The sequence below is a fragment of the Diceros bicornis genome, chromosome 15 (assembly GCF_020826845.1).
Source record: "Diceros bicornis minor isolate mBicDic1 chromosome 15, mDicBic1.mat.cur, whole genome shotgun sequence".
Taxonomy (NCBI): Eukaryota; Metazoa; Chordata; class Mammalia; order Perissodactyla; family Rhinocerotidae; genus Diceros; species Diceros bicornis.
The window spans coordinates 66310542-66332881 of record NC_080754.1 but is presented as its reverse complement, the minus strand read 5'-3'; the positions used below and the strand labels follow the sequence as shown (position 1 = coordinate 66332881).

Here is a 22340-nt window from a genome sequence, read left to right as displayed (position 1 = left end):
CTCAAATGTCTGTAGCAGAGGCCTGTCTCACCCACTGTGTCTATCTGACCCCCCATCTCCATCCTGTCCTGTTATCCTGGTTTTACTTATCACTTAGCACCACCTCATACAATATGTAATGTATTTGTTTTTTTTTTTTTGTGAGGAAGATCAGCCCTGAGCTAACATCCATGCTAATACTCCTTTTTGCTGAGGAAGACCTGCTCTGAGCTAACATCTATTGCCAATCCTCCACCTTTTTTTTCCCCAAAGCCCCAGTAGATAGTTGTATGTCATAGTTGCACATCCTTCTAGCTGCTGTACGTGGGACGTGGCCTCAGCATGGCCGGAAAAGCAGTGCGTCAGTGTGTGCCCGGGATCCGAACCCAGGCCACCAGTAGCGGAGTGTGCGCACTTAACTGCTAAGCCACGGGGCCGGCCCCTGTAATGTATTTGTTTAGCTTCCCTATCTTAAGTGTGAGCTCCTTGAAAAAAGGGACTTTATTTTGTTCACTGCTCAATCGACAGAACGTAAAACAAAGTATGGCCAGTAGCAGATGCTATTTGAGTGAATGCCTTAATATTAAAAATGCAGATAGATATGACCACAAAAATAAAAAAAATTAATATGGGTACAGATGAATATTCAATGTGCATAGTGGACATCTGCCTGCTTAACATCTTTTTACCTCTTTTTCTTTTGGAAGGAAACTCCCTCGCTTTTGGAGCATTTGGATAATTGCTCCAATTTCACTCCAACTAATTCTTTGGGATGGACAATTAGTATCTGCCTTCCTTGGCTCATGAACCAAACTATACTGGGGTCTTTTTCTGGAGGATGTGATGAAAGGTCACTGTGTTTGCTGGGGTCACTAGCTGAGATAACTTGAAGCCAGGAAAGGGTCTGTCATCACAACTCACCATTCCCTCCTCCTGCAACAAGATGCACATCTATGATTGAAGCCAATGTGGAAAAGAAGCAAGGCTGTTCAAGTGAATCATCACGGAATTTCAATTTCAAAGCCCATTCTGACGATGAGCCTATGAATTCCCTTTCTTGCTTACAGATTCTATTTTTGTAGAACGCTTACATATTTATACATACACAAGAAGAAAAAGTTCTGGAATGAAAAATATGTTTTCTAAGTTTTCAAACAAATATTACTTTTCTTCATGTGTACGCCATTTATTTCCTTTGTGCTTTTGTTTAAGTGATTTAGTTTCTCCAAATCCTGTTTGCTTAATCTATAAAATAACTACTGTCTTGAAGGGTTCTTGTGAAAACTGGGCCAAAGTATACAAAGTATGAAATTAATAAGAGCATGGGTTTTGGAATCAGACTGCCTTGGTCCTGAACTCCTACACTACCACATGCTATGTGACCTCTAGGCAAATTATTTAAACTATTCTGTGCCTTAGTTTCCTTATCAGTCAAATGAAGTACTTAATTTAATAGTATTTACTTTAACCTTAATAGTACTTACTTTATAACCTTTTGAGAACGAAATAACAGAAAACATAAAACAGCAGTGACTCAAACATAATATACGTAGCTGCTATTTTTGTTCTACAAACTGATATCTTAAACATTTCAAACATTAAAAATCTGTTTTTGACAATCTCAAAAAAAAAAAGTCTGTATCCTTAAACTTACCTGTTTTGAAAGTACTAACATTTTCTTCTAGCAATTTCTGCTTTTTTTTGTCAGGGGCTGTAGCAAGTACATTAGCTTCAAGTTCCTTAACTTGGACATTCAAATATTCTTCTTGCTCTGATAAACGCTACAGAATGTTTTAACATTCAAGGTCAATATTTTAACTTAGTAACAATAATATTTGCTTTAAATATTTTGAATTAAACAAAACCCCAAAAAATTGGCACTTAAAATCTTTAATACAAATACTAACAGGAAAAGGACAGAAAACATGAACATGTTAATATACAACAATGAAAACGGCCAAAACACATGAAATGACGTGTCAGCTCATTACAAAGACAAGTTAAAATGCCATTTTTTAGTACTTTAGAGTAGCAAACTTACAACACAGTGAAGACTACTTAATGTTCAAAGACTTAGAACTAGCATACTACTATAGCCACATATGCAAATAAATCAGAACCATCTTTTTGAGGACAATTTGACATTATGCAACAAATGCCTTAGACACTATACATATACTGGGTAATAACCGTAATTTTAGGAATCTAACCTAAGGAAATAATTGGATGGGTGTATAAAGGTTTACCTAACAAGGATATTTTAAACATAGCAGTGCATATAACAACATAGAAAAACATTTATCAAAATGCTCTAATGCAATTGCAAAAAAAGTAAATTTACATTGGCTTGGAAAGAAAACTATAATTAAGTGAAGAAAAGTTAGTATGACTTATTAAAAAGGCATATGCATATTTAATACGTATATCTACACCTGGTATATACATAAACACATACATGTAAACTAGGTATTTATATTAAAAAGTTCAAGGGTAGACACAAAAATTGAGGATGATGATCTTTTGGGTATTTTCTGAAAACTGTTTTTTAGTTTTGTTTGTTTTTTAAAAAGACAGTGAGGGGGCCGGCCTGGTGGCGCAGCGGTTAAGTGTGCGCGCTCTGCTGCGGTGGCCAGGGGTTTGGATCCTGGGTGCGCACTGACACATGGCTTGTCAAGCCATGCTGTGGCAGCGTCTCATATAAAGTAGAGGAAGATGGGCGCGGATGTTAGCCCAGGGCCAATCTTCCTCAGCAAAAAAAGAGGACAACTGGCATCAGATGTTAGCTCGGGGCTGATCGTCCTCATAAAAAACAAAAAACAAACAAACAAAAAATAAAAAAAAGACAGTGGGCATCCATTTCTTTCTCATAATTAAGAAAACATCCCACTTTGAAAAGAGAATGAAAATAAAGGATCACACAGTTGTTCAGGAAAGATACATTTCTATGGAGTACAAATGGAAAACAGGAACAGCTGTGGCTGGAGTAACACTGTGACAAGGCATATATCCATTAGCACTTAAGGAAACAAAAATCGAGAGACAGGCCTTCCACCCAGAGACCCACCCTACTCCTCCTTTATACTTTAAAATTGTAAGCAAACAGGAAAAAATCTTCTGTCAAATTGCTGTTGAATTCCACTAGTTCCAGCTAATATTAATAAGAGTACCTGGATGCTTGCAGTAAACTTTTCTAGTGTATTCCTCATTTCTCGTTCAGTATGCCTTAACTTAACTACTGCTTCCTCCAGTTGTACTTTCTGTTCCTGAATTTGCACTGCTTTTTGAGAGTCTCTCTGCAACTCTGATTCCATTTTATTTACCTACAAAGAAGAGTTTTAGTGAAATAAGTTTTCTCTAAGAGTCACTGCAGATTAACAGCAAAGTCAATTTATAAATGAAGAAAACCCAAACTTCTGATCTTCAAGATTAGAACAAAACCAAACAACCCAGTTTCAATTCCCAATCCTAAAGCTTAGGAGATGGTCAACTAATTTCTGCATCATAGAATCTGACAGAAAGACAATTTTAAGTGTTGTATAGTCACTTATTATTTCAGTGAAGGTATACTCTGCAAATATTTAAGTGGAAGGATATAAACTACTTCAAAATATGGGAAAAAATGAAGGTATAACTCTTTGGAAAAAGTTAGGTGTTCAGGATATCCAAGTATGTTTTTAAGGAAGAAAAAGGTATATATAGTGTTCTGAGAGCAATAAAGGAACATAGCAGGTTTTTCCTGGACATTTTGACATTCTCATATACTTGTGGGCATATTAAATATTTTGAAATAAAATTTGGAAGCATGCAGCAGAAATCTTTGCTATATTCATACCTTACATTATTTTGAAATAGAAAAACCATGTGACACAGCAATAATTATGTCAAAAAACATGAAATTAAATGTCAGTTAAGTGAAATGGTTAAATAAATTCTAAAAATCCATAAGATCCAAATGTAGCAATAGAAAAAGATATATATGTGGAGCATATACTTTCTAATTAACATGTCTTATTTTTAGAACTTTAAAGGGTTTCACATTAAAAAAAATGCCACAGCTTATATATTAGTCACTTACAGAAAATTCAATCTGTTAATTTAAAATTTGAGCACAGTATACCTAAAATGGCTAAACTTTAAAGTATGTATGTGAATTTTTTTTTTAAGTGTAACTATAATTTTAGATATGCTGACCTCTTCTTCAGAGATTTCAACAGCAACTGATGAACCCATCCTTCCTTTCATTACTTTGCTTCCACCACCAGTCATTGTACCTGGAGGACAGAGGAGAGAAGTTAGACTTAGGTGTCTCCCCCAAGAAGATTAAACAAACTCAATGGCAGGAAAGAAACCACCATTACCTGACTGTTCTATGATTTGCCCTTGTAACGTTACCACTCTCCATCTTCTATCTTTTTGATATGCTACTCTTGTGGCTTGATCTAAGTTGTCAGCTACTAAGGTATCCCGTAAAGCAAAGTAAAATGCTTGGCGAATTTTCTCATCTTTTACTTTTACTAAATCAAATAACCGAGGAGTATTTTCAGGAGTTTGAATTTTTGTCATTTTCTTTGCCCAGACTGCCATCTAAAAGTAGAATATATATGTATATATATATAAAAAAATAGAGAATATATCATTTCTTTTAGCTATCATTTACATAAGTAATATACATGTATAAAATGTAAGGATATGTACACAAGGTTCTGAGTATCTGCATAATTAAGTATTACTTTACCATTACCTTAAGAGAGAAGTTATTATAAAACTATCTCTATTCACAGAAGACATGATCTTATACATATATATAAAATACTAAGGAATCCACACACAAAAAACTATTAAAACAAACATGAATTCAGCAAAGTTGCAGGATACAAGATCAACATATAAAAATTAGTTGTATTTTTATACACTAGCAACAAATAATCTGAAAACGAGATCAAGAAAATTCCATTTACAATGTTATATTAAAAAAAACACAAAAACAAAAAACTTAGGAGTAAATTTAACAAAAGAAACACAAGACCTGTACACTGAAGGCTACGAAACATTATTGTATGAAATTAGACCTAAATAAATGGAAGATATCCCGGGTTCATGGATCATAAGATTTAATACTAAGATAGCAATACTCAAACTCATCTACAGATTCAATGCAACCTGTATCAAAATCCTAGTTGCTTTGTTTTTGCAGAAATTGACCAGCTGATCTTAAAATTCACATGGAAATTACATGGATTCAGAATAGCCAAAACAATCTTGATATAAAAGAACAAAATTAGAGGACTCCTGATTTCAAAACTTACTAGAAAGCTATAGCAATCAAGACAGTGTGGTACTAGTGTAAGAATAGACATATAGGTAAATGGAGAGTCCAGAAAGAAAGCCTTACATTTATGGTCAGTTGATTTTTGACAAGGGTGCCAAGAAAATTCAATGGGGCAAGAACAGTCTTTCCAACAAATGGTGCTGGAACAACTGGATATCCACATGCAAAAGAGCAGAGTTGGACTCCTACTTCACACTATGTTATAAAATTAACATGGATTAAAAACCTAAATATAAAAGCTAAAACTATAAAAGTCTTGGAAGAAAACAGAGGAGGTAAATCACTATGCCCTTGGATGATGCAGTATTTTCTTAGATATGAGACCCAACACACCGCAACCAAATTTAAAAGAAAAAAGAAGTTGGACTTCATCAAAATTAAAAAATTTTGTGCTTCAGAGGACACCATCAAGAAAGTAAATACAGGGCCTGCCGTGTGGCTTAGCGGTTAAGTGCGCGCGCTCCGCTGCTGGCGGCCCGGGTTCGGATACCAGGCGCGCACCGACGCACCGCTTCTCTGGCCATGCTGGGGCCGCGTCCCACATACAGCAACTAGAAGGATGTGCAGCTATGATGGACAACTATCTACTGGGGCTTTGGGGGAAAAATAAATAAATAAAATCTTTAAAAAAAAAAAAAGAAAGTAAATACAACCCACAGAATGGGAGAAAATATTTGCAAATCATATATATGACAAGAGATTTGTATCTAGAATATACAAAGAATGCTTACAACTCAACAATAAAGACAAATAAACCAATTAACAAATGGGCAAAGGATATGAATACACATTTCTCCAAAAAAGATAAATAAATGGCCAATAAGCACATGAAAAGATGTTCAACATCATTAGTCATCAGGAAATGCAAATCAAAACCACAAAGAGATACCACTTCAAACCCACCACGATGGCTATAATCAAAAAAAAGTACAATAACAAGTGTTGGTGAGGATGTAAAGAAATTGGAACCCTCATTCACTGCTGGTAGGAAATGGTGCAGCCACTGTGGAAAACAGTTTGGTAGTTCCTCAAGAAGTTAAAATTAACATGTGACCCAGCAATTCCACTCCTAGGTATTAAATCGAGAGAATTAAAAACATGTATCTGCACAAAAACTTATAAATGAATGTTTATAGCAGCATTTTCCATAATAGCCAAACCATGAAAAAACCCAAATGTCCATTAACTGATCGATGGATAAAGAAAATGTGGTATATCCATACAATGGAATTACAATTTGGCAATAAAGCAGCATTTTCCATAATAGCCAAACCATGAAAAAACTCAAATGTCCATTAACTGATCGATGGATAAAGAAAATGTGGTATATCCATACAATGGAATTACAATTTGGCAATAAAAAGGAATGAAATACTGACATGTGCCACAACATAGATGAACTCTGAAAACCTGCTAAGTAAAAGAAGCCATACACAAAAGGCTACATATTGTTTGATTCCATGTCTATAAAATGTCCAGAATAGGTAAATCTATAGAGACAAACAGTAGATTAGAGGTTGCTTGCAGCGGGGGTGGGGGTGGAGGGTGGGTTACAGGTAGTGAGTGCTAATGTGTTTGAGGTTTCTTTTTGGGGTGATGAAAATATTCTGGAATTAGACAGTGGTCATGGTTGAACAACCTTGTGAATACACTAAAACCCACTGAACTGTATACCTTATAATGGGGAATTTTATGGTATGTGAATTATATCTTCATAAAGGTTTTATCATTTTTTGTAAAGTAGTTATTGATGACGAAAGTTAGAAATGCAAACTACCAGTCACTCTAACAGCGGAATGTATATTCCTTTAGGTGAGGCCCTAGAAAATTTTTTTTCACAACCATGTAACCTGAGAGCCTAAAATAATCCTCAAAACCTATCATGTGTTCACTGAATAACTATGGAAAAAAGCTTGGATTCAATCAAAAACCACTTGGCATTTAAAAATTAAATTATGAATACCCACCTTATCCAAACCTATAAAGGTTGCAACTCCAATATTTTGTCTTTTAAGGAAGTTTACACATTCTTGGGCTGTATCAATAGACTCAACAACAATGTAGTCTAATGCATGACAACAGGATGAAATAGCAACATCGTATTTTTCATCAATTGCTCCTAAGTCCCCCTAATAATTAAGAGGAGGGGGAAAAAATCAGCAAGGAATTAGGCACAGGATCATTTCATTACTATTCATATAGATTTCTCAAGCTACTCTTAATTGAAAAACTGTACTTACACATGGTTTTAACAAGTACAAAAAGGGTACACGATGAAAAATATGTGTTCCTCTCATTCAAGCTTCCCCTTCTGCAGAGGCAGAAGACTTTTTAATCTACCTTTTAAAAAAGTTTATGGATATGTGGGGTTTTTTTTGGTGAGGAAGATTCACCCTGAGCTAACATCTGTGCCAATCTTCCTCTGTTTTGTATGTGGGATGCCTCCACAGCATGGCTGATGAACGGAGTAGGTCCACGCCTGGGATCTGAACCTGTGAATCCAGGCTGCCGAAGCAGAGTGCTCAGAAGCTCAACCGCTCGGCCAGAGGGCCGGCTCCTGGAGTTTGCATTTTTAATGAGAGCACAAAATGAAAGAACTGTTTTCACTGTACAAAAATGAAAACATATAAAGATTTGAAGCCTAAAGTACTATAAGCAAAATAACATAAATAAAACTTTGAATTACTGAAAACCATCTAAGATTAAGTTCTGATGAAACACACTTGCCTGCTTATCCGTATCTATTATTGATAAATTAGCTATCAAGCAGCATTCACTGACTAGCTTTATTTTTCCTTGAAAGCAAATGATTAGAATCAAATTGTATATCTTCAACAAAATAAGGTAGAAATGTCTTAAGTAAACATGGGAGCAACTATGCTGGGTAATTTTCATTTGCCCTTTTCAAGCACTCTCTTCTGCTTCCTTCTCAAGAAGGCTGACTCAAGGACTGCATCAACTGGTTCCTTTGGCTCTCTAGCTTTAGCCAATGTGAGGCACCAGCTAGAGACAGCAGGGTAGCAGATAAAGGTGGGTTAAATATTTATTTTCCCCTTGTCCTCCAGGCCACCCTCTAGCCATGGCCACAGCTCCCTTCCTTCTTGAGGCTCAAGAGCAGTGATGGTTCCCATCATTGCTAGCCTTGGGTTCCTACATTATCCCTTGTTGATTTACCTAAACTCTAGCCATAACCTTCAATAAAATGTTATAAAACCCAGAATATAATTCATCAAATTCTTGTTTTCTGAAAAAAAAAAGTAGTCTTGCTAAGTTTGTTTATCACTACTAGAGTTAGTTTTTCTTCTTGGTATTAAAATGATTATAATTATCCAAAACTAAAAAACTATAATGAGAGAATCCATACCACAAAGAATTTTATCATGCCTGAGTATAAGAGGAAAATGTTTAAAAACGAATGTCCTTTAAAACAAACAAAAATGAATGTTATTTTATGTATAGTGACACTCAATATACAGTTCTTTAAATCAAGGTAAGAAAATTATTTACAATATGTTTCTTGAGAGAAAAATATATAGTCATTTCCAAATAAATCTATTTTACCAATCGCCCATATATTCCTGGAATCCTGCCAGATTTTTTTTCTTGAATCATTGCATCAAGGACTTTCCCCCTACTTCGATTCATTGCTAAGGAACTCTTTGCTTCTTCAACTTTTCGGAAAAGATCATGAACGAAACTTTTGACATTTATTTCTTCTTTTGTAAGTTTTTGAAGTTCTTTTTCTTTCTGAAAGTGAAAAGTTAAGAAAATGAATCCCAGAAGCATAGGCACAATCATGGCATAGAATTAGTTGTAATACCTCAAAAAGAAAGGAAAAGACCAATAATAAACACTCGAACCAGAACTAAGCTGCCATGTTGCAACTGCTGGTTTGGTTTTGAAAAACATGGATGGGTTTTCTATTTTAAAGGGGACAAATTATTTGGGTCAATAACAAGGAACATTAAGCACAGTGTGGTTCTGGGAGTAGCACATTGATTGCTACAGCAAGCAGAGCTAGGGCTGTGGAAATCCCAGCTTGGCACCATATAGTGATGCATGAGTGTGTCCTAATTCTTAAGTTATGTACTAGTTAACAACAGACCTCAGGTACAGAACCCTAGATATGGGTGACTGGGCAGGACTACAGTTATACTGTGCTTTGCTTTCTAAATAATAAAGGAAACTATATATTATATATAATTATATATAATTAAAGAAAAAAAAAACAGCTCTGAAATCCAGGGAGGCATGATGAGTGAACAGTACTACTGCTATACAAAAATGTCAAGCTGCCAATAAGAGAAGAACCACACACATGCACACAAAACATGCAAACTCTCAGCTTCCCAATCTCCAAGTTAGAGCAGCTATTTTTTCCTAACAGACATTCTTCCTCATGTCCTGCCTTTAAATTATTACCTCTATTACCAGTCATACTGATGTAAAGTAAAAGCTCATTACAGATACAATTTATCCAAAAATAAATGGAATTACCAGGAAGATGGAAGTGGTCACTGTATACAACTTAAGTTTATATTTAAATTCTACACGGTCATGCAATTCCCTGACAACTAAATAGTGCATTTACTAAAATGAAAGACTTTATTTTCAGTATAATTTCTCTTCAAACAGCATTTTCTATTGCCATCTTGCCTAGTGAAGCTTTAGAGATTTAAGTTATGAAATTCCTTAGATATCTAATTCATTCAAGGATAGGAGGAGCACTGGTAAGCTAAACTAGTTATCTTGAATAGTTTAAAATGGTGTGCAGTCAACAAAGAAACTACATCCATAAGTTCAAAAACTATACCAAGACAGTTGGTTTGCATATTCATTCATATATATATATATATTTTTATGTTTTTCATTTACCCTTACATAAATTATCTACACTTAGATTTAGGGAAATACAACCTTTCTTTTGTTAAAAATTATTTCTATAGGAAATAATGGTGGTGGTAGCAGTGTTATTTGCTGTCCAATGCTTTTGGGGAGAATATTGTTAGTTTCTTAATAGTCTCAATTCATATTAGATGGAATACTGAAATACCAACCCTATTCTTTTGGGGAAGATTACACTAAATGAGGAAAAAAAAAAACCCTTTATGCCAGTCACTTCAGATGTTGAGATTAAAAAAAAAATATATATATATATATATACACATACATAAAACTATGGTAGATAAACAATGTTCAGATGAACCACAGTAGCAAAGAAATACCTCTTTCAATTCATGTTCAGTGTGAGGGAGTGTTGCCTCTATATCTCCGATTACAGCTTTCCTTTCTTTGAGAGTCTCAGAAGCTGCAAGCAGAGCTTCCTTGGCCTTACTTAATTGAGACACTGCAGTATTATGACTACTGAGATAGATATCGAGTTCTGATTGGGCTACATCCATCTTTGAACGTGCTTCATTTACTGATTTGCTGAAATCCATAAGTTCTTTTTCTCGACTCTGTTAAAAGATGACCGACTCCATTAAATCTGAAATATTTCTGTTTTCAAACCTAAACTGAAATGGAAACTATACATTTTGAATTCAACTTAAGAGGTTCTACAAGCATAACATATAGAAATAAATTATCCTTACAAGTGGAATGGACTAAGTTTTTGCCTCATTGCCAATGTTCACTGTACATAAAGTCTTCCTAACTGATTTCACAAGAGCTTAATAAGGTATGTTCGTTTTAGAGACTAAAATAACAATAAAGGAATAGTTGAAAGAGAACAAAAATCTAGTCTAAACTCTAGATTCCATGGTTTTTCTACATTATACCTTACCATTTCAGGTAAGGTAAAGTACTATTCAGCAGAAAGTTTCCTCAAGTATATTTATGTTGAAAATGTTTTAGAGGTACGAGGAGAAACTTTGGGTTAGTATAACTGACTGTGAAGAAAGGATTTATTTATTAGAATAAAAGACATAAGAAAGGCTCTTACAAAAGCCTAACTCTTTCATTTTACACACAAGGCAATAGGTCCAGGAACATTAATGATTAAACATTAATCAATTTAAATGTTTGATAGTGAAAATCACGAACACTAACACACACACATGGCTCACTATGTTCTAGGCACTATTCTGAATGTTTTGTATGTATCAATCCATTAATATAATCCCATGAGGTAAATACCATCATTATGACCATTTTGAGAAAACTGAGATCAGAGTTTAAATAACTCGCTCAAAAGTCATGCAGTCACTCATAAGCGGCAGAGCCTCTGTTTTTAGCTACTACATTATATTGAGGAATGAAGACACCTGGATGTGAGTCCTGGCTTTGTCATTAACACAGGGTGCCAAGGCACACAGGAGTACTCAATGTACATTAGATGAGCAAATGTGAAAATCTCCATCCATAAAGTATTTCATCATGAAAGCTAATGTACTATCTTGTCACTTTATCACATGGGCATCCTACTTACAAAGTTTTGTAGTGTGACATTAAGAACATGTTCATATTCCAAAACAGAATCTATTAAGTCTGTAACTAAGAAAACAAACCCTCCTCCCACTTTCTTGAGGTATAATTAACATACAAAGGCTGTACATAAGTCTGTAACTTATGCACTTTTAAGTCTTACGTAACATAACTGACTTATGTGCATCAATTCAATCACTGTTACCCATTAAAATATCTATTTAACATGCTCAGTGTTGTCAAAAAGGCTGTGGTGAATATAAACAAAGATAGGTAAACTTCATGCTTCTACTCTTGTTGGGTAGGTAAGACACAGCAATGTGACAACCTTACATTCTCTTGTTTTATTAATGAAGTGATAAAATAATGTAATAGCTGACACTAATTTTTTACTTTCTGGGCATTTTATATAAATATATACAAATTTTTATTTTCAAAAAGATTCACAAGATGGGTAGTATCTTCTTCCCCATCTTGAGGAAGATGAGTGGGAGACATAACAACCTGTACAAGATCAGAGATAATAAGTGACTGATCTAGGATTTGAACCAAAAACTGACATTAGAGCCATGGTTTTAAACTATTACACAAGAGCTACAGAAACAAAGATGGGAGATGTCAACCTGTGGTTAGTGTAGTCCCAGGTTTTTAATAGGTGGTAACCAACTAAGTTACCAAGAAAATAATTTAAGAGATGAAAAAGTTTGATGATGAAATCAATATGCTTAACAAAGAATGGCATATGTAACAAAGTATCTGACATGTCCCATTTTCACTGCCATTATAAATTCTCATTCAGTTAACTTTTTTTAAAAAACAGGAAAGTAGAAAACAAAAAAGGGGAGTCTAGGCTATTTTTCGGAACGTTAGGAATGTCCAAACTTTTTCTTCTAACAGTTCAGTTTTTACTGTTACTACAGAAACAATCTTCAAGTTAAAAAAAAAAAAAAAAAAAGACACCAAAATAAACAACTGATAAAGAATCTTACTTCCTTTTCTTTCTGAAGCCCTTGTGTTTCCTGTTTAAGGCTATCCATAACTTCCTTTAGTTTTTCTTCTTCTTTCTCTTTTTCCTTTTCAAGGGTATTGCTTCTAGTTGTTGTCTCAGTTATGATATTCTCACTCTTGGCAGGTATACTTTTAAATTCTTGAACCTAAAATTATAAAACAAATTAAAGTTAGGAGTAGGTACCTTTAGGCTACCCAATACCATCAATATGTGACTTATTTAATAGCATTTCTCAGGGTCTTCTAGGTCTTTGCAGCTTTCTTTGTAATCAGATTTCAACTAGCTGGCTTTAGCAAGTACTTTCTTAACCATTCACTGCAATTACTACATTCTCTCAGTCTAATTCTATGACTTCCTTATTCCTTATGAAAAGAAAATTCTCCCTGGCTGGGCATTTGGTCTTTCTTCCTTCTGTTCCAATTTCAGGCTGTAATCATCTTTCTTCACCTATTAATATGCTCGGACTATACAGAATTCCCTAAACTACTCTTCATAGTATATTACAACTTAGTACAAATTACCTTTATACCCTCCAGCCTCCCTCAACTCCTAAGATCTTGCACAACTTCACCCTTCCAGAGTCACCATGTAGGCTAACATTTTATTCCATTATACCTTCTGATAACAATGATTTAGCCATATTTGATGCCTAAAGGCTAATACCTCTATATACAGTTATATTTGGCTTAGCCTGTCCAATTTAGGAGTTACTCTCAAATCCGTGTTGTTTTGTTTATTCTAATTATCCACTACCAGAGAAGTTCAACACTTTCAGAAATAGTGTTCCTTAAACATTGATTCACATAAGATTTATTACCATACTGAGGAGAAAGTATTTTGTAAACAAATGATTTGGAAAATGCTTGTAAAGCAGAGACTATACTATAATTACCATGTAATTACACGGTACAAAGCTTTTTTGGGCAGAGGGGATTTAGGTGTCATCTCTATTGATATCTGATAGAGCTATGAATACAGTTTGGAAGATCCCAAATTAATTATTAGAGTCTGACTCCTAGCAAATTAGACATTTTAGTCCAAACTATCTTTTTTTAACCTCAGAATAGCTATTAATCTCTTGCTTTAAATTATGAGCTTCCCTTTCCCTCCTTTTTAAGGGAGAACTCCTGCCCTGATACTCTTAGCTTCATTTTTGTAGGAGGCAGGTAATATTTTTAAAAGTTGATGATACATAACCAGAAATATCTTTTCAAACCACTACTAGGTTTTAAAAGATTATAGGAAAAAATTATTTTGTTTATCACCAAAACAGAACTGATGATTAGTAAATGTTTTCCCAACAATGTGTATCCTAGTAACATAAACTCTAAAACTCAAAGTCAACGGATGCAAGATTTCTCTCTGGGGGAAAAAATCAGGTTCAGAGATAAAATGTAAAGCACTTAACATTCAGAATCCCAACTCATCATCTTAGGTAATAAGGGGCAAGGAAATCCACGAAAAATAATGAAAAATGGATCTGATATTCAGACATGAAATTTTAAGAATTTTTTCCCTCAGACCTACCTTTTCTTTATCTTTTTGAAGTTGTTTCTCCAGTTTTTTGGCTTTACTTGAAGCATGTTTTAATTTTTCTCTAACTTGAACATCTTCCAAATCTAGTTGTGTAAATTTTTCTTTGTTCTCCTCAATAAATTTTGTAATTTTATTCAATTTCCTAACAAAGCAAGAAAATGATCAGTCACTATTTTGGATATTCAGATATTTTAAAGCCATGTTATATACCCTGCCTGAGACACTTCCTCTGTAAATGTGTCCAAGCTCATATAAGGTAGGATCTTAAAACTACCTATTTTAAGCTGATCCTCCACTCACTCCATATTTGAGGGAGCTGTTAAAATGTGCGATTATGCGAGTTATTTTGCCCTTCTAAGCTGGATGAGAAATACTACATTTTCCAGTGACTACAATATCTACATACAGAAAAATTTTACCATAAAAATAAGTGAAAAATTTTACCATAAAAATAAGTAAAGCATTTTAAAGAAAAAGAAAACTGCATAGGTAAGATATTGGTGTCAGTGAATATTGGCACAGAGAAAAGTCACAACGGAAGTTTAAAACATCTATTTAGAATAACCCCAATTCTACCTCAATTAGATTTGTGGATTGTTTATTCTTAAGTCAAGTAACCTGTCAAGTTAAATTCCTATTTTTGCTGTGTTTTGTGTTACTGTGTTCTGCCACTAGGGGGTAGCATCCTCCATTATTTAGGACTTCAGTGTTGTGCACTCAATCTGTAATAATGATGAGCTGGATGCAGGGCAATTAAGTTTTTTGTTTGTGAAAGGAGACCATTTTATACGCTGGCAAACTTATTACACCTGTGTGCTGGCAGTAAGTTTATATACAGACACGCATACATGTAATAAAATTAACTGAATCTAAATACTTTTACTACTACTTTCCAAAAGATTATTACTTCTCTACATCTTTTACAGCTTTATTCTTAGCTTTCATTTCATTTGAGAGTATATTGCTCTTTTCATTAATTTCTTTAGTATCTTCATGAATTTCTTCCTTTTGAGTTTCCATTTCAGCAATTCGTTTCTGCAGATCATAACTAGAGGGAGGAAAGGAAAAGAACCGGAGATTCTAAAATGCCACTTCTAAAACCGTATAAGTATTTAGTAAAATCAGCCATTTCTCAAGTATTCTTAACTAGTCAGGTTACAATTACCTAGGGCTATTGAGAAGGCAAAAAACCCCAATACAGGGTCAAGACTAGAATTGGGAACAAAATAGGTTCCATATAAACAAAACTAGATTTGCTATTACATAAATTAAAAAGAATGCATATGTAAAACGATTAAGTATAGTAACAAATACGTGTGAACCCACCTCCCAGCTTAAGTAGGATACTTAAAAAGTCAACTTCAATACCATGGTAAACAATCCTAATTTAATGAATTCAACACATAAAACAATTTTTAGAATTTTTTTCACTTCAGTCTTCACATTTCTCTAACACAGGAAAAGAGAACGGCTTTGACAATGGCAAAAACTAATATAAAAATTGATAAATTAAGGTACTTACATGTAATATTGACAAACGTGATTCTTTTTTCTAAATATTTCATTTTCCAAGGTAAGAAATTCAATGGCTATGTTTTTCTCTCCTTCTAAGGCGTCCTTTTCCTTTTCCACCATCTTAACTCTGTTTAACTACAAAAATTAAGTGTATAGATTGTTCAAATACACTTCATATGTACAATGTGAATTTAAAACATGTCAATAGATAAAAACATATAAACAGTATTAATAAAACAATGTTTTATTTATTTATAACAATGACATCTTAAATGTCAATAAAACAAAATTCAATCTAAAACAGTAAACATTTCTTCAGTTATGATCTATTATAACTTAAATATTTGACTCAGTAAAATTTGTTAATCGATAAACAAAATATTCTGATTTACAACAAAAGTCTACAGAAGATTCACCTTCTCTCCTCTGTGTTCATTTAATATTTCAACTCTCCGACATAGGACTTTAATGGGTTCATTTAGCCGTCCACAACCAATTATATCTTCTAAATATTCAAGCATACCCTCATCGTGTTCAGTCTGGCCTTTTGGTTTCATCATAGCAATTTGTTCCACTTCACCCTTTAAAAAAAGTCATATTTCACACTCATTGTGTATGCTTAGCTACATCAATCTTAAGTGAGAATTAGGAACAGTCAATTAACAAATCCAATAGCAATGAATAACTAAATGATGTAAATCAGAAACTTAAAAGACATTTAATAAGATACAAATAAAAATGTTCTCTCCATTGATATTCTTCTTAAGAGTTTCAATTTTACTTAAGGGAGTAAGAAATGTATATTTATACTCCCTTACATAAACTCTTATATATACACCCACATATATACACAGAGCCAAAGGAAGATTCTCCATCTAGAATGTTTCAACACAATAATTCAATAAATGAATATTCAATACAAATGAATATTCAATACAAATAAAACTATTAACTTTTCTATTAAGCAAAATTCAGCAAGGTATTCATATAATCTGCAACTCAATTATTGTGGCAACATTATCAACTGTTAATAACATGATTAGAGCTCTTTTTGAAAAGAATTTTCAAAAAGGCTCTTCATGGTTAAACTGAGTAAGAATCCTGTCCCAAGGTGGTTAGTATTATTAAACTTGCTCTATAAACCTGGTGTCATGAATTCCTCAACAAGAGCTGCACTTCATAAGGATGTCTTAAACTTAATGTTCCAACTTTCTAAAAACAAGATCATTAAATGGAAAAGGAAATTGCCTATTTCTCATGGTAATAATGGAAGAAATCCAACTGACTGAAAACAAAGGTCCTGGTACATACGACACTGGAAAACTTTTGTTTGCAATCATTAATATAACAACTTTGAACTGCAATTAAAATCTTAGATTAACATTATGAAGTTTATTTACAAATAGAAAAGAAGAAAAAATCCACAATCAGTACCCTTCAAGGCTGACTGTCAGGCAGCCACTTAGTTTGATGGAGAAAATTTTGTCTGAACATGCTCAGGCAAAAAGCTGCTACTTTACTTCACAGAAATAGCTTGCTTGCACACTATACTATTACAAGAGAAAAAAAGGAATAAGTAGAAAAAAATATACCCTTCTATTTTAGCAAAATAGCAAAGATAAAAAAGAAATCAAGAAAAAAACTGCACGTTAAAGAGAATATTACTCTTCCTCAATTTAAATATTTAAAATATTTATTTATGAATGAACCTTAAAAATGTGGTGTAAAATTTGCTAATGACAAACTCATACTTACCAAATAGCCTCAACATATTATAATAAAAAGCAAAAAAATTTAGACAGATAAAACAGCTTGAATCTACTTAGCCAAAGGCATAATTTTTAATAGTTTTATACATTATCATCACTTTTCTGTACTCTGACAACACAACAGCACAACACGATTATCAAAGACAAAGTGAAATGTTATCTCAAGAGCCTGTTATTTTTTAGATTTTTCTCTGTAACCTTCAGTATGGATGAATTAGTGTTTTAAATAAATTAGTGTTTAAATGAAAATATGTAGATATTTATTTACATAGAGTATTTTATTTTGCTTTCAATTATCCGTTCTTTCTAAATGTGTGCAGCAACAGTTTTAAGTTTTAGACAGGATTTAAGTCTGAAACAACGCCCAAAGCTTTGGATTACAACTGGACAAACTCTAGCTATTGAAGAAGCCAAGAGTCTTATTCAAAGTTTTTATCTAGGCAGGGTTTATCAACAGGAACACTACTCACATTTTGGGCTGGATACTCTTTGTTGTGGAGCTCTGCAGGGCATCAGAGGATTAATAGCATCTCTGACCTCTACCCACTACATGTCCCCTTCCCCCAGCTGTAACAACTCAAACTGTCTCCATACAATGCTAAATGTCCTGGGGGTGGGGTTGCAAAACTACCCCCAAGTGAAAACCACTAATCTAGAGGTTGTCATTTACATGTTCTGGTTTAGCATTTACAATCCAAACAAATAGTATAGTGCCTGACACCGGATATTCTAATATACTACCCAATTCAATTTGAATATCTGAACACCTATGTTAAGATGAACGAAAACTATGCCAAGAGAACTTACATATCTGAATCAAATGGTCATGAGGTATTATTTAAGTATACATTTTTCAGATAACCAAAAGTTGGGATTCAGTGTAACAGTTTACACTGACAAAAATATTTGTAAAGGAACCACACTTTTCCTGGCCAAATTACTTACTGAAGAGGTGGAATACTACTATTAGGAGACTGCCTAGCTTTGGGTAAAGCACAGTGGTTGCTTGTTTTTGGTTACTTCTTCCTCCCTCCCCAATTAAAATGAAGGATATACAGCTATGATTTCTTTTCACTCTAACAAAGTTGCCCAGTTGAAAAAAAAAAGTTCAAGTGAAAGACAAGGACATTTATGAATCGAAATAAATGCCATTTTAAGTCTCATATAACATTCAGTTTTAGACTGTTATCTTAGATGGCTTTTTTTTTTTTTTTGAGGAACACTAGCCCTGAGCTAACATCTGACGCCAATCCTCCTCTTTTTTGCTGAGGAAGATTCCTCTGTTTTATATGGGACGCCACCACAGCATGGCTTGACAAGTGGTGCGTCGGTCCGCGCCCAGGATCCGAACCTGCGAACCCCGGGCCGCTGAAGTGGAGTGCTCGAACTTAACCGCTATGCCACCAGGCGGCCCTGGCTTTTTTTTTTTTTTAACCAGTTATTATCAGACCAGCACTACTGACTCAACTGGCTATTAGAACACTTAGGCCTCTACTCGACTATTAGGATTGCTGTGATATTCCAATGATAAGCTGGGACCTTTCTTGGGGCTCTGTTCCTTTTTATTTATTTATTTTATTTTTATTTTGTTTATTGCAGTAACATTGGTTTATAACATTGTATAAATTTCAGGTGTACATCATTATACTTCTATTTCTGCATAGATTACATCATGTTCACCACCCAAATACCAATTACAACCCATCATCACACACATGAGCCGAATTATCCCTTTTGCCCTCCTCCCTCCCCCCTTCCCCTCTGGTGACTGTTCCTTGATGTTCCTTGCCTGCCTTACCACCTGCTACTACTCGCTTTCTTCCTTGTTTTTCCATTTTGTGCCATTTCATATATAATCTGTGGATTGACAGTCTGTGCCTAGAGGACCACTTCTTATTTTTCAGAAAACTTAACTATCCCATGTGAAATTTATCATATAGTTTTAATTTAGGGCAATAATCTCAATACATTTCAGAAATAATTTTTTTTTTTTTGGTGAGAAAGATCAGCCCTGAGCTAACATCCATGCCAATCCTCCTCTGTTTGCTGAGGAAGACTGGCCCTGAGCTAACATCTGCGCCCACCTTCCTCCACTTTATGTGGGACATCGCCACAGCATGGCCTGACAAGCAGTGCACCGGTGCGTGCCTGGGATCCGAACCCGGGCCACCAGCAGCGGAGCGCGCGCACTTAACTGCTACGCCACGGGGCTGGCCCTCAGAAATAATTTTAAAGCATCAATCTGAATTTAAAGTCACCCTTCCATATCAAGGCTCCAAATCACAGACAGTGGTAGCATGATGACACAAAAAAATGTTTCAAGTTGCTATAATGCTAGCATCTGAAGCTGGCAAAGTTTTATAGGCCTCCACACTGTTATCTGTAGTTTAAGTATACTACACAAGTATAGCATTTTTTTCAGTTATTTACTACACACTTGCTATGTTTTAAATTTGGTCATACCATATCAGAGACATTAAGAAACTGTGGAAAATATCAACTACAGTTTTTAAGAGTAACATAAAAATAAAAAATATACCTCAAGAGGATATTTATAATACCAAGGGCTTAAATCTTAACTTATTGAAGTGGGTAGCAAACCAGGACATTGTGATCCAGTTATACCATTCTTTGATAATCTAATTTATAGGAATACAGCTTAAAAATCTAAGAGGAATGAATAGGTATGATGTTCTTTACCCTTGTTCAAATGGAATCCAAATTTTAGCAAGCATGAACTGCAGGAAACTCAAGTGCATAGCTATAATACAACTTTTTTTCCTAATAAGGCCTGAAAAATTCTTAAGATAAATATGGGTGTTTGCACCAAAATTAAATGGCCCTGAATTACCGGGCTGTGAATTTTTATTTTACCTTGATAATTTTTTTTATTTTTTCCATTTTTCAGTGTCCTGTAAATTATTGTTATCTTCTTCTAATATATTTTATTCTAATTTGTTCTTTGTGAGCTACAAAAGGCCAAGAAACCAAATCACCAATCAAGGTTAGTATCTGTCTAAAATAAGGACATAAACAGAAAGGATGATGCTTTAGTGACAGGACTGCTTGATACCTATTCTGGTTGCTTAGGGGTACCTTCCTATTTTCTTTCATAGCTGAGGCTGTTGAACAAGATACTTTTGGATAACAGATATTACCGATAAAGCTAAAAATTTCTTTTGATATAGCACAGACTTATTTCTACATGCTTAAAGACTAGAACTCAAATAATTTGTATGCCATGGGAAGCTTAGGAGAAGTATACTGAAAAGAAAAAGAAGAGATGAATAGGTAACAACTCAGACCTAGGCTAATGCAATCTCCAAATAACTAAATAAGAAAAAAATCTTAGTTCTTGTTTTAAATTTTAATTTAGATTTCATAATATGAAGACAAAAAGCATATGAAGTTGAAAACTTTGACAAAACTAAAATTGCATTAATAGCTGCAGCTTTTTAGGAGTTTACAGCAATCAGTAACGCAACTTTGAACTATAATAAAAGTATTAAGGTTATCATTCTTCTAACCTGGAATGGAGCAAACACACCAAAACCAATTAAACCTAATTTAAGTCAATAGTTACCATGAAATGCTATACAGAGCTAATAAAGCCCTACTTATGTGCACCAATAGTTATTGCAATGGGACAAAGACTCCCAAATAAGGCATATATAAATGGGGAAATGTACAAAAAAGTACAACTGTCAGTTATAATCTAACACTTTTTGCAGACTTATATAAGTGCCTCTAAGGACAAGAAACAGGGTTGAACTATCTTTGTATCATTTATAGCATCTTAGCATAGTGCCTCATTAGGTACATTTGAATGGTCAACCAATGAAATTTTAAATGGAATAAAATACTAGATGCCTACCTGAAGAACCTGCTAAGCCAATATAAACACTATAAAAAATCCACCCTTATGGACTTCAAAAATTTACTGCTTTTTAATCTTAAAAATAAAGTTTTACTTAATAATTAGATTACTCAAGCTGTTAATAACTACCTCTGGCCAGTCTATACATTTTATTCCAAGTAATCACGTCTTGGATGGTGATATTATGATGTCTCCAAGTTCCCAGCCAGTCTACACATTTTATTCCAAGTAATCAATCACGTCTTGGATGGTGATATGATGATGTCTCCAAGTTCCCAGCCATCCAAACCACAGTTAGTTTTTAAGATAAGTGTTATTCGATGGGCAAGAAGGTAATAAAAACCATATTCTTACTTACCTTCAAACGCTTTAAATCTCTAGTGCAGAAGTCTGAGATTTTGATAGGGAACTAAATAAAAATCCATAGAAACCACTGCCACTTTCCCTCAAACTTTTAAATAGGGCATCATTAGTTCTACCTAGTCCAATCCCTGTTTCTTCTTCCTAAGGTTCTTATCTGTAAATCTAATCAAATGGAATGGAATCTGTTAACTTGGAAAGTTTACCTGGGTATTAAAAATGTTTTAAACAATTTAATTGTTAAGATGACATAAAAAGGTTGAGATTATTAGGAAGACAAATGGCTTAAGCATCCTAGGTACTTCAGAAGCATGTATTTAATATATTGATAATTAAAAAATTATTCTTTTTTACTTCTTTGGGAAGTTATCACTTTATTTAGCTTCCTTTACTATTATGCACAGAGAGACTACACCAAGGAAAAAAATAACCCTTACAAGGGTTAAAATGCAGTTCACTTTATTTTGATGAGACTGCACAGGTGTAAAACTTTGGTTATCCCAGGATGATAGTAAATAAATAGCAAATAATAAACAAAAG

General features: G+C 34.1%; 1 protein-coding gene across 3 annotated transcripts in view; it reads right to left on the bottom strand.

The window, feature by feature from the left end:
• SMC4 (structural maintenance of chromosomes 4) overlaps positions 1-22340 on the bottom strand; it is a 35487-nt gene that overhangs the window by 7226 nt on the left and 5921 nt on the right. For 2 of the 3 annotated variants that reach the window (XM_058556462.1, XM_058556460.1), the window contains exons 6-17: positions 16211-16375; positions 15802-15929; positions 15187-15327; positions 14271-14421; positions 12724-12888; positions 10534-10767; positions 8870-9055; positions 7276-7437; positions 4338-4563; positions 4171-4250; positions 3147-3299; positions 1634-1760 (exon numbers count right to left, since the gene is read on the bottom strand). In XM_058556462.1, the coding sequence (XP_058412445.1) occupies positions 1634-1760; positions 3147-3299; positions 4171-4250; positions 4338-4563; positions 7276-7437; positions 8870-9055; positions 10534-10767; positions 12724-12888; positions 14271-14421; positions 15187-15327; positions 15802-15929; positions 16211-16375 (1918 nt within the window). The remainder of the gene's footprint in view (positions 1-1633; positions 1761-3146; positions 3300-4170; positions 4251-4337; positions 4564-7275; positions 7438-8869; positions 9056-10533; positions 10768-12723; positions 12889-14270; positions 14422-15186; positions 15328-15801; positions 15930-16210; positions 16376-22340) is intronic. The other variant, XM_058556461.1, reaches the window with a different exon arrangement.